Source organism: Manacus candei, unplaced genomic scaffold, assembly GCF_025592945.1.
Source record: "Manacus candei isolate 608988 ecotype Guabito, Panama unplaced genomic scaffold, ASM2559294v1 h1tg000056l, whole genome shotgun sequence".
In the NCBI taxonomy this organism is placed as follows: domain Eukaryota; kingdom Metazoa; phylum Chordata; class Aves; order Passeriformes; family Pipridae; genus Manacus; species Manacus candei.
The window spans coordinates 6380947-6396940 of NW_026138104.1; the positions used below are offsets into that span (position 1 = coordinate 6380947).

The 15994-nt window shown below is 37.4% G+C and overlaps 1 protein-coding gene across 1 annotated transcript in view; it reads right to left on the reverse strand.

Moving 5' to 3' along the window:
• Positions 1 to 2162: 2162 nt before the first annotated feature.
• Positions 2163 to 15994, reverse strand: part of DNAJC1 (DnaJ heat shock protein family (Hsp40) member C1) — a 106462-nt gene continuing 92630 nt past the window's right edge. The window contains exons 10-12 of the mRNA XM_051802443.1: positions 4349 to 4397; positions 3415 to 3878; positions 2163 to 2373 (exon numbers count right to left, since the gene is read on the reverse strand). Coding sequence (XP_051658403.1) covers positions 2305 to 2373; positions 3415 to 3878; positions 4349 to 4397 — 582 coding nt within the window. The 3' untranslated portion in view covers positions 2163 to 2304. The remainder of the gene's footprint in view (positions 2374 to 3414; positions 3879 to 4348; positions 4398 to 15994) is intronic.

Sequence of the window (15994 nt, forward strand, 5' to 3'; positions counted from 1 at the left end):
GTTCTTGTCCTTCTTCTTCCTTAGACCCCCATGCAGAAAGTGTGGGGTGGAGAGAAGCTGAATGTGTTGGGCAGGCCGTGTGTAACCACTGCCCCATACACAGCAGGGATATGGGCAGGTCTGGAGCAGGTACTCAGGTAAGTCTTTGGATTTCCAGCAATGAAGATATCAAAGTCCTCCCAAGTCCTTATTGCATTTGCCACTGGATTTTTTTTGCCCCAGCACCTAACTAAGCTACTCCTCACTCCAAACGGAGCCAGCCCATTATTATTCTTCAGAGCCACCACAGACATGTAACAGGGAAACACAGAGATCACACAAGTGCAAAGTTCCCTTTTACATACTTGGAAGATTCTCTCTAGTGTAGAGCAAATAGCAAGAATTCCTTCTGTCCTTCCCACCAAGTCAGGCATTGCAGACACTGGATCATTCCCTCTGCTCTCCTCTGGATGCTCTGCATCTTCCTTGAAGTGTGATATACTGAACCAGGCACACCATTCCAGGCAAAGTCTTGTAAATCCAGAGTGGAAAGGAAAGATGACTCTTTTCTCACAGGCCAAACTCTCCTGTTATTTGCTTGCTTCTTTTTTTGAAAAAGCAGAAATGTTCCCATTACCAGTCTGTATTTTCAAGAACAATATATCTCCATTTGCTCGTGTTCTTCTACCCCAGCTCCACCCATTAATTTTCATGAATTCCCCTTGCCATTTTAGTAACTTTTCTTTGTAGCCACTTCAATGACCTTTTTTTATAGCTACAATCATCTCTCTTTGAGTGTTCTGGATGACTAATAGCTTTTTTAATTTAAAATTTCCTGATACCTCCTGAAAATACCTCACTTATCTCACTAAGATTCTTCCTTCATAGGTAATTACTGTTTGACCAATTAGCACCCCAGCTCAAAGTTCAGCTTCTAACTATGTTTTAATTTCCAGTGCAGTTAACCTGTGACGTTCTCTGTGAAATAAAATTTAGATGCATTACTTTGTGCCTAGCTAAGTTTCCATAATATCATTTCTACCACCTAAGGTTATTTTTTTTCATATGATTAAAAGTTCCAATTGGTAAAGGAATGCATATGGAACATTGTTATAGTCTCTAAATACTTCACCCTTAAAGTTTTATGGGAATGGGATGAAATGTTGTGAAATGCTGATCTGTCAGAAGCAGCACAGTTGGCAAACAGTTACTGGGGAAATCAGCAGTGGAAATGGCAGAAAGTTAACAGAGACTTTCAGACACCAAGTTTAGATTTTGAGTTCAAATAACATGATCCTCTGAGTTTTCATTTTGATTTTGAATTAAAGCTCAAAACCTTTTTAGAATCCTGGTATTAAATCAGAATTTGAGTGGTAAATACTGCTTTAAAAAATGGAAGCCCTTAATGTTTCTTGTTACAGACTGTGATCACTGCTCTGATTGATTGCTGTTATTTAGAGCCCATTAAGTTATTATTCCAGCATTTTAAGCTTTTCATAATTTTGGAAAAGTTATACAAAACAACATAACAAGAATGGAATAATAACCATTACTACCTATTCCTCAAATATAAAATCCAACCATATTGAATCCAGGGTATACAACCACTCCCCAAATATGAGAACTCTTAGCCCAATAATATTTGCCCTTCTGTACTTAAAAAGTGATCCTGAAGTGTCTTATATCTCTTAATTTCTAATTTAAAAATTTAGACCTTTAGTGTTTTCACCCATTTCAACTTTGCCCAGTTAACAATGCAATCAAACATCACTATGTATCACTGCAGGGCTGGCAAAAAAGGTACTATATTGCAGGTATATATAAATGTATGTGGAAGTTAAGATTAGAAATACTACTTACTTCAAAATATGACCAGATAAGAATAAGATATTTATAAGCCTATGGTCATGGCTTTAGAGCTGCAAGAAAGAAAAATATATTTTGAGTGCAGAGTTTCATTACTCTCGTGCTTGCTTAACAGTTTCATGTCAATTCTCTCTTTCAAAACAAACATAAATTATTTATATGCTAAACATCCAGCGGCTGTAAACCTACCAGTTTCAGTATGTGATTGTCAGAGGGGGTTTTCCTAAAGTTCCACTCATTTTTTAGACGTTATCACACATCTGCATAAGCAGCTCTTCAATACAAACACACCTTCATTCTTCAACACACAAAACAGGTAAGATGGTATAAGATTTATTAATATTTTCTTTTACTAAGGCACATGACGTATAGAAATACTGAGGTACAAAAATGCAGTTTCCTGCATATGACATTTAAAACTTTGACAAAGATGAGCTACATCTCTTCTGCTCACCACATTCAGCTTTTAGCCATTCTTTTCTTTTGTACCAGTTCAACAAGCAACTTGTATCTTGCTATACACTCCTCCTGAAAGAAAACATAAAAGTGTTAGTCAAAGGGTGACATTTTGGTATTGGGGTTTTTTTGTCTCGTTTTGGTGTTTGGTTTTTTTTTTTGGGTCGTTGTTGGTTGAGTTTTAAAGTTGCACACTGAATTTCAGAAGGAGGATCTACATCTAGTGAAGAGCAGATTAGAAAAATGAACTTGGCAGTTTATGTTTCTTAATGGATAATTCATCTGTTTGAAGAGCACACAAACCCAAGAAACAGTTGCCTCGTACTTCCCAACAATGACTGCAAGGAGCAATTATTACAGTTGTATTGTAATATCTATTTAAAACAGTTCTCTGGTATAAGCCACACTGCAAGTGGGTTAAAACAAACCTTCAAGGTCACTAACACAGCACCTACTGACACCAGATACCACAGAACAGCTTCAGAGCCAGAGAAACACACACATCCCTCCCCACCATGTTTCCTGCTCTCTCACACTGTGTTTGGCACAAATAAAACAAGGATTTTCTGCAGCTACAATGACTGAAGCACACAAAGCTATCACAACTATTAGGAAATCTAGCACAGACCAACTATATCAATGACAATGCTATGTTTAAAAGATTATACTTACAAAAAGAACATTAGATATATTATTGAACATTTAACACTTGCAGATGGATTATTTCTTTTGTTTGTTCACTGAGATGGGTTGAAAAAGGTATTGTGAAAGTGTAAGCAAAGCAGCTCACCAACATTTGGTTACTAACTTTGAATCAAAATTTGGTTTAAAATCTAATTTGTCCTGCAAAAGCAGAGGAGAGGTAGGTATTTTAAATGAAACAGGAGTTATCTCAACATTTTCTGTAATAGATCAAACAAACTGAAATAAATGAGAAAATATTTTAAATAGAGCAACAAACATGACAGTAACGCTGCTTAGGTTGCCTACAACTGGACTGATGGGCTAAGTAAAGGCCTCACCTTTCTGCATGGACCCTCAAGGTAATCATAAACTGGTAGAAAATATGTTTCTCCTCAATTTATACTGTAGTTCCAACAAAACTAGGCATACCTTGCTTTTTCCAGGAACACATTTTGCTATTTTATCCCAGCGATCTGATGTTCCCTTTGGATACTGCTGCAAGGCCATTTCAAGAAGTTTCTGTTGGTTTTGAGTCCACAGTTCTTCTGGGGCACGGCTTTTCTCTCTTCTTCTGATCTCATCATCACTCTCCTCCTCTTGATCAGTGTTATCAAAATCTCTCTGACGTCTCCCTCTGCCCTTCTCTTCCAGTGCCAGCAGAGCCACTTCAGGTGCTTTGACAATTCTGCGTTTGCGGTGTCTGGTTTCACTTCCAGTGGTCTCCTTTGGATCTGTCTGGACATCCATCTGCTCTCCTATATGATAGTAGTTCCCCTCCTCCTCCTCTTCCTCCTCCCTTTCTCGCTGGGTGATTATGTGATCTGGCAAATTCACGTTGACTTTGACATTTTTGGAATGGGCCAGCGTTTTGAGCTCGGAGAGCCTAATGGTACCTGTTAGAAGTACTGCTGTTACACTTCTGAGACAGTGAAACACCCCACCAAGCAAGCAGGGAACTGCCCACAAATTAAAGGTACATGGAATAGTACAGAGTGGAGAAAAAGCTCTTCTGGACTGAGAGCTTAGAGAAAATGCTTATTGAGAAATCAAGGTGGTGAAGCAATGAACTTTGCCAACTGGGAGCTTATCTGATATATGGGAAGTGCTACTAAATTCCCACACTGATACAAACAAAACAGAACAGCCTGAACAAGAGAACAAAACCCACAATAAACCAAGTAAGAAGGTCTGGGAGGATGTAACTAAAGGGAAGTGTTCCCTCAGAATACCCATCAGTTCTTCTCTTGGCTCAAAGTAAGGCAAGGTTGCAGAAGTCTCTCTGCAAAGCCGACCCTGAAAAAACCAGCTATCACCCAAATACAGTGATTTTCATAAGCATTAGTGAGGATCTAACAGCACACACCTGGTGTATATGTAACAGAATCCTTCAGTTGTTTGGCTTTCATGGTAACCTGCAAGAAAACAACAAAAATAAAGGACTATTAAAAAAATTACAATATAGGGGCTATTGAAGAATTCATTATCAGCTTACTGCAAAATACCTGCATTGAAGATACATTAAATACAGTGAGGATGATGTCCTTTGGCTGGCTGTGCTCATACGTGGAGCCCAAACTGGCTAAAAGTAACTTTCTAGACTTTGTCCTTTCTAAAGCATTCCTGGCTGATTAAAATAATGTAAGTGATGCGACACATTTCTGTTACCATCACCATCCTACACCACCGCAGATATTAAAATTTTATTTTCTTTCCTTGTTAAAACCTGATTTTCCAACCTAAAAATACCACAAGGAGAAGGGGGAAAAAGGAAACTAATTAGTTATCTTCTATACATTAGTTTCTAAATACCAAACAAAAGAACCGACATAGGTCCAGATGATGAAGCATAAAAATGGACAGGCATTCAGTCCTAAAATAAAATGTAACAGTTTGACTGCCAAAGATCAGCAAAGACACCTTCTAAATCCTGATACTTCAGGAAAAAGTTTATCACTGAGAATCCAAAGGATGGAGAGCTGTCTGCTTCAAACACCTCACGTATACTGAAATATCTGTCCTGGGAGAAAAGTAACACCAGATTTAGCATCTTCATTTTTAAAGCAAAAAATTATTGTTTGTAAGTTTGTTCTGTTTGTAAGGAAACAAACAGGCTTTCCCCCCCCCCAGAATGAGGAGCTTCCCCGTCCCAAATTTCTAGACCACATTTCAGATAACAAAGAATATAGGCTTCATTTAAAATTAAGATCCTTTAAATTACTTAGTGTCTTTGTTGTATCGTGATCATAGAATAATAGAGTGGGTTGGGTCGAAGGATCATCCAGTTCCAGCCCCTCTGACATGGGCAGAGACATCTTCCATGAGACCAGGTTGCTCAAACACTTCCAGGGATGGGCATCCACAGCTTCTCTGGACAACCTGTTCCAGTGCCTCACCACCCTCACAGTAAAGAATCTATTCCTAATATCTAATCTAAACCTATTCTCTGTTTAAAGACATTCCCCCTTGTCCTGTCACTACAGGTCCTTTTAAAAAGTCCCTTCCAGCTCTCTGGTAGCTCCCTTTAGGTACTGGAGTACCAAATTCAAGTACCACAAAAAAATCATCTTAAAATGTAGTATTCAAAGAATTATATACTCTTTTTACATACTGAAAATATTTTATGAATACCAGATTTCAGTTTCTTTTTTGATTTTTTTTTGAATGTGAGGTCTTTGTGAAAAGAAATGAAAATCAGGTAGTCTTGAGCCACCCAAATCAAACTTTAAAAGGCAAACAGGCAACACACTGGATCAAAACTGATACTGTGTGGGATGGGCTCCCCATGTTTCCTGCTGTCTGAACCTGGGACTTGGGATGTTAACATCCATTTAGGGTAAGGCGTGTGCAGTGTGTTGCCCAGAGCAAAAATAAAAAATACATCATTTACAAAGTCAGGAATTCCTCTGCAGGGGATTGACCCACAATAGGAACCATTTAGGCCTCTGAGCCACAGCACAGACATCTGTTGTTTTAGCTGCTTAATGTTAACAGCAACAATTCTCCCCTATGCAAAGCAGCACTAGAGAGCAAACCTGCCAGGGGGTTGTACAGCCATTTGCTGGGAGAAGAATTAAATATAAAGATTTAGGGTTTTTGTTCTGTGACAAGATTCATAGGTGAGTACTTCAATAGTTAAAACACTTTGGTACTGTCTGCTTCTAGTCTTGCCTGTTTGGTTCCTCCCACTCATCTTCCTGCCCATGAAATTGCAGCAGTTTGCTGTAAAAATAGCCTGGTGCTGGATCTCCTTAAGGAAATGACAGCAAGACTTAACAAGGCAAAGTGGTCTATTTTCCCTAAAAATTAGGCCTCATTTTCTGGGATGATTAAGTTCAAATGAAAACCCTGTGAACAACGAAATCCCAACTCTAATTAACCAAAACCTTTATCCAGAGGTATACATCTGGCACTGAAAACTCTACTGTTGCAGTATGATGAAGTTTAAATTGTTCAAAGGAAAATCTCAGAATACTGTAATATCAACAGAAAATTTTAAGTGGCACTAACAGTTCTAGGATCTGCATGACCCCAGTTTTGAAACAATAGGATGGATCCTCCTTGAAACAAATGATCCACTAATAGAAATTGCCTTCCTCAAATAATTTATAGTCTAAAATAATCCAAATTAAAATGTTCATGTTCCATCTTCATTATTAGCAAAGTGTCTCTATAGGGCCAATGATTTAAAAGACTGAGGGGAGCGGAAACCATTCTTGACTGCTGAACAGAATGGATCCTTAGTGGTGTCCTGCTATGCATCTCTTAAATAGAAATTATGTTATATAAACTGGATTATAATAGATTATTTTGAGAAGAGCAAGACAAACTTGCCAAGAAAACAAGTAGCTGATCCTTTAGAGCTTCCTGCAATGATGCAGTGGATTCACTGCAGATATGACAAGGTCCTATCTATGTTCATGTATTCCAGAAAACTGTTCCTAAACCATTTTGCTATTTTTAAAGTATGTCTTTCAAAGATGTACAGCCTGCTCATAAGGCCATGAAGGCAGGAAAAAAAAGAGAGCAAAAAAGATTCCCTGAATAAAACAGAGCAGAATAAATTGCCAGCAAAGACAAAACCAGATCCAGTGCCAATGTTCAGTTTTCTCTGTGCTGAACGTCTGAAGTTTTCAGGTCAGCAACTATAATTATATCTTTCAAACTGAGACTACACATGCAACACAAACATTACATTGGAAGTGGTGCAAATCAATTTGCTGGATTTAAGCTTCCTTTACAAGACAGGTGCTCCCAAATTAGGTTAGTGCAGGTATCCCATAATAGATACAAATTTTGCTGCATATTACATCTAACAGGACTAGAATCTAAACCAGCCCCATCCACCTGAACAGTGAAGGACTTTGGCTTATTCCTAGATCCTAACTGCATTGCATATTTCCCCTCACATGCAAAAAATCCAGGAGAAACGGTCTCGCCATAGGTTATGTTGGCCAACTTCAGTCATTGCAACACGGTGAACCCAGATGTAACATTTGTAGTAAGTTACTCCATTTATCACATCTAGTATTTCCAAGACTTTATCTTTTGAAGGTTTTATGGTATCTGTTCACATTTTGATGGACTTTCAATTTGAACATTCACCAGGTAAGCTGGAAATAACAACTGTGTGTATGGTTTAGATACTGAAAATCTACAATTACAAACACTGAACAAGTACCTTCAGTTGACATAAGTTTGACAACTCATCAGGCTTCTTACAGCTTTACTATCATCATTCACAGGTTACAGGGGGAGATTATTTGTCTATTTTTTTTTTGGTAAGCTTTCTTCTTCAAAAGGGTGATTGCAAGTCCTTTTCCAGGTGCTATGTGCAGTTCATGTTCATGCCAGCTCTTTTCACTGAGAGTTCAGGTATCACTTATTTCAACTTCATTTGTCCATCAGCTTTAACTGTCATTGTTGTTAAAGATGCTGACAAAGGGCAAGAGTTGTTAACATGTCAGTATTAAACCACTGAGAATTATTAGGAATCCAACCTATGGAACACATGAAATTGTATTTTGGTTTGATCTGTTTGACTTTAATAATTGTTCTTGCCACTCAAATCTTCTGTTGCCAGTTCCTCCGTGCTTTCTGACATCCTTAATATCAATTTCGATTTCCTCTCCAGGGGTGAGTAGTGTTATTTACTAGTTAGTTCTTAAGTGATTCATAAAAAATTCACTAAGTTATCCAACATAAGTTGCTCCATTGCTTTCTCTACTCACTTATCATAACTTGCTTATTTGATATTATTACTTTTTCATTAGTTAGCAGATGACATACTTGGAAATAGCGTTATTCAAAGTATGAAGCACTTGTAGAATTACTCTTCCAGTTATTATTGCTGTTTGTTCCTGCATAATGCTTTAAAATTGTGGTTTTCTTGCCTATTAATTTATGAGTTTTATCTGGACTGTGAAAAGTTGTTCTAACAGCCTACTGTTCTTGGCAACAGCTTTCACCAGAGTATTAGCCACCCCCCCTTAAGAAATCCTGGGTCTGGGGACACCTTAATAATAAGGATCAAGACTGTGAAATTGATTTAAAACCAAAGAGAGCAGATCTCATATTCCTTCAAGTATTTGTCCTGCTGAACAGACACACTGCATTATTTTATAGGAATCAACTTTAAATATTGTAGTCCACCAGGGATAACAGAAGTCACAAATAAAGTCAGGTCATTGCATGAACAGTGAAACAGATTTCCTTAGACAGATAAAGATGACAAAAAAACCCTGGATGCAAGCAATCAAATTGCTGAAGTAGAAATCAAACCATCTTACTATGGGACCTACAGAAAGAAACCACAGGAACGGTTTGCTTCTGAGAACTCCCTTCTGAACTCAGTTTCAATAGCTCTTCAGCTATAAAAAGATTCTATCGAGAGCAAGTGGGATTAGTGGGATGATTTTATGTGATGAAAGCCAGACAGAGCTGGTTTCCTCCTGTACTGCTGACAATTAGTCCAGTTCACAAAGACTAGTTGCTACTCAACAAGACACCTAGCAGTAAAAACATTCCTCATCATGACCATCCAGATGTTAAATCTCTTATTACCCTGGACACCTGCCACCTCCTTCAGATGGAACAATTGATGCTTCAGAGATATACAGGAGAAAAAAAATGATTCAGAATCAGTTTAAAAGACTCTCAGATGCACAGGCAAAAGCAAATTTTGCTATCACATGAATGAGAGGGTACTTTTCACCCTGCAGGGAAGGCAGGCATAAAAAAAGCATAGAAATGTGACAGACCTAGAGGGAAAACCCTGTAAAGTCAAGTATAGTGATGCTACTGATGCCAAACAGAGAGAGAGAGAGAGAGCCCTCGGGTAGGAAATGAAGAACAATTGCCATTCTCAGAGCAGCAGCCACCAGCTCATCCCTTCAGCTGACCCCTCCAGCACCACGACAGCCCAACTTCACAGGGCACACATGGCATTGAAGCCTTTACCATTTTTCTGTCTCCTGGGAATCTTCTGTTGGCAACAACCTACCTTCCTTCTCTAGGATAATATTTTGACTAGGATTGCAACAGATAACCACAGAAGTACAAAACTCTTGGGTTCTGAAAATATTTTGATAAAATAATGTGGAATTTGTAGACGAAGAAATAATCCATGTCACTTGGCTTCCCAACTGTACATAAACTTCTTGCAAAGAAGGATGACCTGCTATTGTGCTACTGACAACTGGAGGTTCTGATAACATTTTCTATTATTCTTAGCATCTTCCTGAGCAGAAGTCCTCTAAGTATTTACTAAAGCAACCACGGTTTCTCAGCATCAACTATCAGAAATTTGCTGTCCCAGTAGCAGTGTCTGTTCATTGAGTTGTTATCTTACTGCACGCTCTCCATCTAGTTATGTCATGCCAAAATGCCAGAATCTGTGGAATTATCGAAAAAATAATGTGAAGGCAGCCGGTGAGTAGTTGAGGCTACTGTGAAGCAGTGAGGAATTTCTTGAATCTTGGAGGTGAATTTTAGTTATAATCACATTTTTCTCATAAAGGAAAGCCAGATACAGAAGAATTTTAATGCCTTCCTGCCTTTGTCAAAGTAGTAGGTTTTTACATATCTAACCTTCCAGAACTGCACAGAATAAATTGTAAAATTGAAAGTTCTCCCCTTATAACCAATATACTACTTGCTGCACTGAATTGTTCTTCCAATCTGGATCTAACCAGCTTTTTTTCATAGCATCCACAATTGTATCCAGCAACATTTGACACAAGTCAGACAACAATAATGACCCATTCATCTATTTCCATGTGACTCAAAATTTGTTGCTTTATGAAGTGTCTTCCCTTACAGACACTAAAAGGGCTGCTAAAATTGTCTTCCAGTTTTAACAGATTGGAGAAACTTCAAATACTGAAGCATCAAGCCAAATTGTTCTCCATTTTTGCAAGTACCCTCATTTGCAACTTGCTAGACCCCTTGAAAAGAAATATTTCAAATCAGAAGGTGTGTCTTTGCTTTGGCACTGCTTGTAACAGTTTGTTCAGCAGATTGTTACCAACTTTTCCAGATGCAGGTAACATAACTAGTCTTTATCCACTGTGTAAATGATAGGTTGAATCTGATGCTAACGCAGCCAAATGAGTATTTTAAGGACAATGTGCTTTTATTCTTGAAAGAACTAAGAAACATGTTATGAATTTAACTGAATTTGCTTAGAAGCACCAGTTACAGCCAGAAACAATAGTTTTCTTATGGTTATGCACTTTGAAGCCGTGTGTGGTTCTGAACTTTGCCACAGCAGATGGAGAAGAGGTAGCTACCTCAACAGAAATCCCCAAAACAACTGTGAGTTTAATTATGGGGCAGTTTAAGATGTGGCCTCCAAAAAAAGCCAACTTGGCCTAAATCACCAGATGTAGAACTCTCTCTAGTTTAATTGCCCAAATAGTTAATTTAAAGCAGCAGAAGAATTGCTCCTTTTTTCAGGACACAAGAGGAAGAACTTGGCAATTAGAATTGTGATGATACTGGAGACTTCATACTGTGCTTGGGTTTTGTCAGTTAAAATCCATGAGAGTCTTTAGCTCAATACTATGAGCACTCATTTAAGAGAGAAGTTTGGCTCAAATGCTCACTGCAACAACTACTTGGACATCTTATTTTGTTGCTGATGATGCAAAATGCATTGCCTCTCAAGAGAGTCAGAAGACTTGAATTCTGCAATGGAATTCAAACCCAGCTCACCAGGAGCTATGTGGGATATTACATTAATTCCAGCAACAAGCCATCTATTTGCTGCCCAGTTCTCCAAAAACAACAGGGGCAACTGTAGGAGTGCACAGAATAAAACTGTACAATGAGAGTACTGTGAACAGCAACCACCTTTTCCTTCCTCAGGTATGAACAGAGTCATTCTCGTGTGTCTGTGGGATTAGACAGGTGTTTCGAAGACTTCACTCTCAAACTGAGGGATCTGCATGACCTACACATGATCTAAATCCCATCTTAGATATTCATAACCTCTCTTGGACCTTGGTCCAGAGCAAGGTCTTTATACTTCAATAAGCAACTGGAAGAACTATTGATTACATAAATATATGCAAACTGCTAAGGGTGAATGTTTCAGAATATCCACAACTGGACTGCACAGTAACTGAGTTAACACAGACAAAATGAAATGTAAAACGGACTTAGGAAAACAGTTAATCTCCAGAAGCAAAAGACCTAATAAATTCATGAGCTTTTACATATGGACCATTCCTCATATAGATGTTTTCTTGTTGGCAAAGTAATGAGCTTGCATTTGTCAAAAATAAGAAATCTATTTACAAAGGCATATAAAGTATGATGAGTATGAACTCACAGAGTCAGACTTCAAGGCTGAAACTGTTGCTTGGGCATACAAGAGATATCACAAAATAAGCACCCACCTCCCCAAACCTTATGCTTTCAGGTTTCATGGTAATTCAGAATGTCTGCCACCTGGCTATTGTTTTGCTGTCTACCTTAGTGTTCTTCCATACAAGCAGCAAATCCCAATCAGTCTGTTTTTGCAACACAAATGCATGAGATTAGTGACTGCAGGAGCAAACAGAATCAGTTTAAATCCTGTAAGACAAGTGAATGATATTACTTCACAAGTATGAAATCTGAGATCTCTGTGCCTTTAATTTAAAAAACCTGTACCTAATAATCACATTAAAGTCTGTTTGGCATGCCAGACAGCTTTTACTTCCTCTGTTATTTTTACAATTTGAACGTCCTTTGTAGTTACTGAAATTAATTTATGCCTTTCAGCAAATATTTTTTTTTAACTTTTTTATCTATAAAGGTTGGTATTGTCAAATACAATATACTTCTATAATTCACATCTAAGTGCTTTTTCTCAATTTTTGAATTCAGTAAAAGCTGACAATCATTATTATAAATCTTTATAAGGCTTAGCATTTGTCAAACCAAACAATATAATTTTAGCAGAAATAGTAGTATTGCAACTCCATTCATTATTTATACTATGTTGTAGAGTGTTCACAGTGCTTAGGAAATTCAAACATAACTTTTTTATTTTGTTTTAAAAGGTCAATTATTTCCTTAAGTATTGGCGGATAGGAATGAGAACTAACCCTGGAGCAACAAATTCAGCAAGGAAAATGGGTCAAAGAACAGATGTTTGGAGGATGACAGAGAGCAGTGGTACAGGTAACCAGGTCAGCAGGCAGGAATCCTGATTAGAGTTAACTGAACTCCATTTCCCTTTCATAATCAAAATACTTGAAAACCTAATTTATAGCACCAGCCAATTGCAATAAAAATTTCTTAAAAAGCCATAGAAGCTTTCAGTATTGAAAGCAATAAGATTTCATTGTACTAAGACAGCTGAAAACCATCTTTATGGGAAAAGGTTGCTAAATTCCCAATATGCACATATTAAAATGACAATTAGCAATTTAAATAATTTAAATAATTAAACGTACTGATAAAATGAGCACAACTTAACCTCATCTATTTTGGGTTGATTATTCATTGGCTGTTAAAAGATGTCTTCCTGAAGAGAGACAAGATAAACATATCCTATATTTAACATGACAGCAGTTAAAGTAATAACCCTTCTTACAGTATGTCTGTACCATGGTTGCAAGCTTAACCTCTCTGAACTGAGGAGCACAGGAATATGCTGCAAAGATATTTATGCTGGTATCACATGAGGCAGCATAAATAGAAACAGTAGAGCTGAATGAGCTCATGGGCACTGCAGTGTGGACATTTGTTCATTGCTGGATTTTGGCTGGCACTTTCCCAGCAGCTTGCATCACATCACGTGGAGGTACAGGTTTGGATGGGGAATCTTGTAGACATACCCATATAATGGGCCTTACAGTAATCCTTATTTGGGCTGTATTTTGGGAAATAACAGTTAGCAAACTTAAATGTCTACAAAATGCCAATTTGAATACTAGTAGAAAAGAAAAAAACATGAAAGAACACTTTATTAGGAATTACTGAATTTCAGAAGTCAAGCTAAGTTATATGCAGGGATTACAAACCAACTATGGTGACTATCTGGCTTTAATTTTACATTTTGAAAAGTGAGTTCACACATGCTTCCAATTGTAGGGGAGAGTTTGTTTCCTCCCCCTTTCCTCCCAGATAGCTTGCACTTGCTAGTGTAATCACAGATCATATGAAGAGAAGGACCTCACCTCAGGCAGAACCACTACACTGATGTTGTTTCTTGCAGATGTTTGTGTAACCTGTTCTTTAAGACCTGCAAATACAGAGACTCCATAGCAGCCTATTCCACTGCTTTATCATCTCCATTGTAATTCTTTGCCTCAGTTTCTAACTCTGAAGCCTGGGATAAAATTTTGCCCTCCAAAAGTAATACAGTGCACAAGACCCTTCCTCATTATACTTTTCATGTAGTTGAATGCTTACATCCTCAGTTCATATTTTTTCAGTTCAATAACATTAATTCCTTCACAATCTTTCCTTGTAGGTAGCATTTTAGGAACCTATTATTCTCTTTATTCTCATCTGGACTCCTATCAAATGACATGTTTAAGCGCAATACTGAAAACTAGTCACAAACTAAGGATGTAGTAAGTTAAAACAACACCATGAAGTTGAAAAGTTCAGAAAAGCCAGGAACACTCTCCTCAAGTCACTTCACACTGCTTAAAAATTGCCAGTGGGAATGAAGGTAGTTGGACACAGGAATTTATTTCTTTAGAAAAAGAAGGAGTTTAAGACAATTTAAAATAGAATTTCTTTGAGGTGGTTAGAGGGAGTGAATCTCACTGATTCTCTTCTAGTATATATGAATGGTTTCTGCTTATTCTTCAGAAAGTATTGAGATATTTTTCTAACCTTTATTTTGCTGGAAAAGAAAGCTTTGAGATAGAAGCAACAACGGAGACATTATTTTGGACTGGATTACTTTGAGCTGTTTTTATTAACACCTGTTTAGCTAATCTACTGTTAAAAAGGGTTTGAATGCTTAAAATCACATGGAAACAAGCACATTGTACCTTCTCAGTCCTTTCTATTATAGTTCTCTTAAGTGTGAAAGGAAAACCAACCCTTACTGCTCTTGATGCTTTACAGGAGAAGAAACGAGAAGAAAGTGATCTCAATTTTTTTAAAAAGTATTTTCTGTATTAGCAAATGTCGGAAAAACAAATTCAAATTTGCCCTGGAATGTTTTTCTTTTTTTTTTAGGATTTAGTGCATTTGCTAGATAATACATACTTCAAATTCTCTCTGGCTTGACTCTTGTTAAATCAGTTGTAAGCAAAGGATTCCCAAACTCTGCTGCACAAACTATTTCAAAACAGCGCCTCGTACACCAACACTTATCTCCTTGCACTGCTCCCAAAGGAAACTGTGAGCAGTTGTTTGGGCAGCAAATGCTGCCTGCACATGCAAACACCTCTTTTACTGTGCTCAAAGTTTAACAAACCCAGAAATTTTTCCTGCAGCTTTAACATAACATTTCTTATTCAACTCTGGTAATGCCCAAACAAATAAGAATCCTTGCTGCTAATTTAGATGCTATTCTATGTCACCTTCAACAAATAAAAAGGATAAATTGTACATCTTGTTCAACAGCTGAATGGATATATCTGAAGTAGTTTGCAGTTTCAACGTTTCTAGTATTGATGCAGTAACAGTCTGAGATCCAAAATGTTTTCATGAAGCTTTTGTTTCTGTTTCCTCTTAATACCTAATGGCTGCAACTCTGTGCTATGTGATGATAAACATAGCAGAAACTCTAATGCAGTTTGTGTTGGAAAGCTGACCTTGCATTATCAGCAGTCAGAAATTTTAGAGAAGTAAAAACTTGTGTGGAGAACACATTAATCATATAGCTGGAGGTCACTGAAAGTAAAAAGGACTACACTCAGACCTTTCTCTACACAGAAAAATCCTTGAAAATTCCTTTTTTCATACAAGAAAATGACAACTCTTAGAACAATCACATCTCTTTCATTTCTCTTTCCAACTCACTGAAACAAAAGAACATGTTGTTGAAGACCTCTCACCTACTTGAAGAAGCAAGTGAGCTTTGTTTTTTCTTGCCAGTACTGGATGTTTGCAACTATGGCAGCCAAATATATTATGCAAAGGATTCTTAATAAAGAGTGTTTTTACACCCAAGTCAAGGAATAAAGCTGACAATGGGTGCAAAAGGCAATGCTAAGACAGCATTAGTTTTGTGATGGGTATATGTGGAACCATTCCACATGTCTGTATTATCTGTATCAAGGTAATTAACCAGATTTTCCAAACCAATCCCAAAAGATCTTTCCCATGCACACTGCACACTACCAACACATATCAAATATTTTTGCTGTTAATATCTGCTCAGTGAAATGTTGCATCTTTTAAATAAAATCATTCCAGTTCAGTAGAATGAATACTTCAAGAAATATAATAAACAATACTAATCAGAATAAACCTTAAAACCCTTAATTTCATTGCATTAGCAGGTTAGTAACTTCTTGCTTACATACACTTTTTTTGCAAATAACATGTTGTTCTA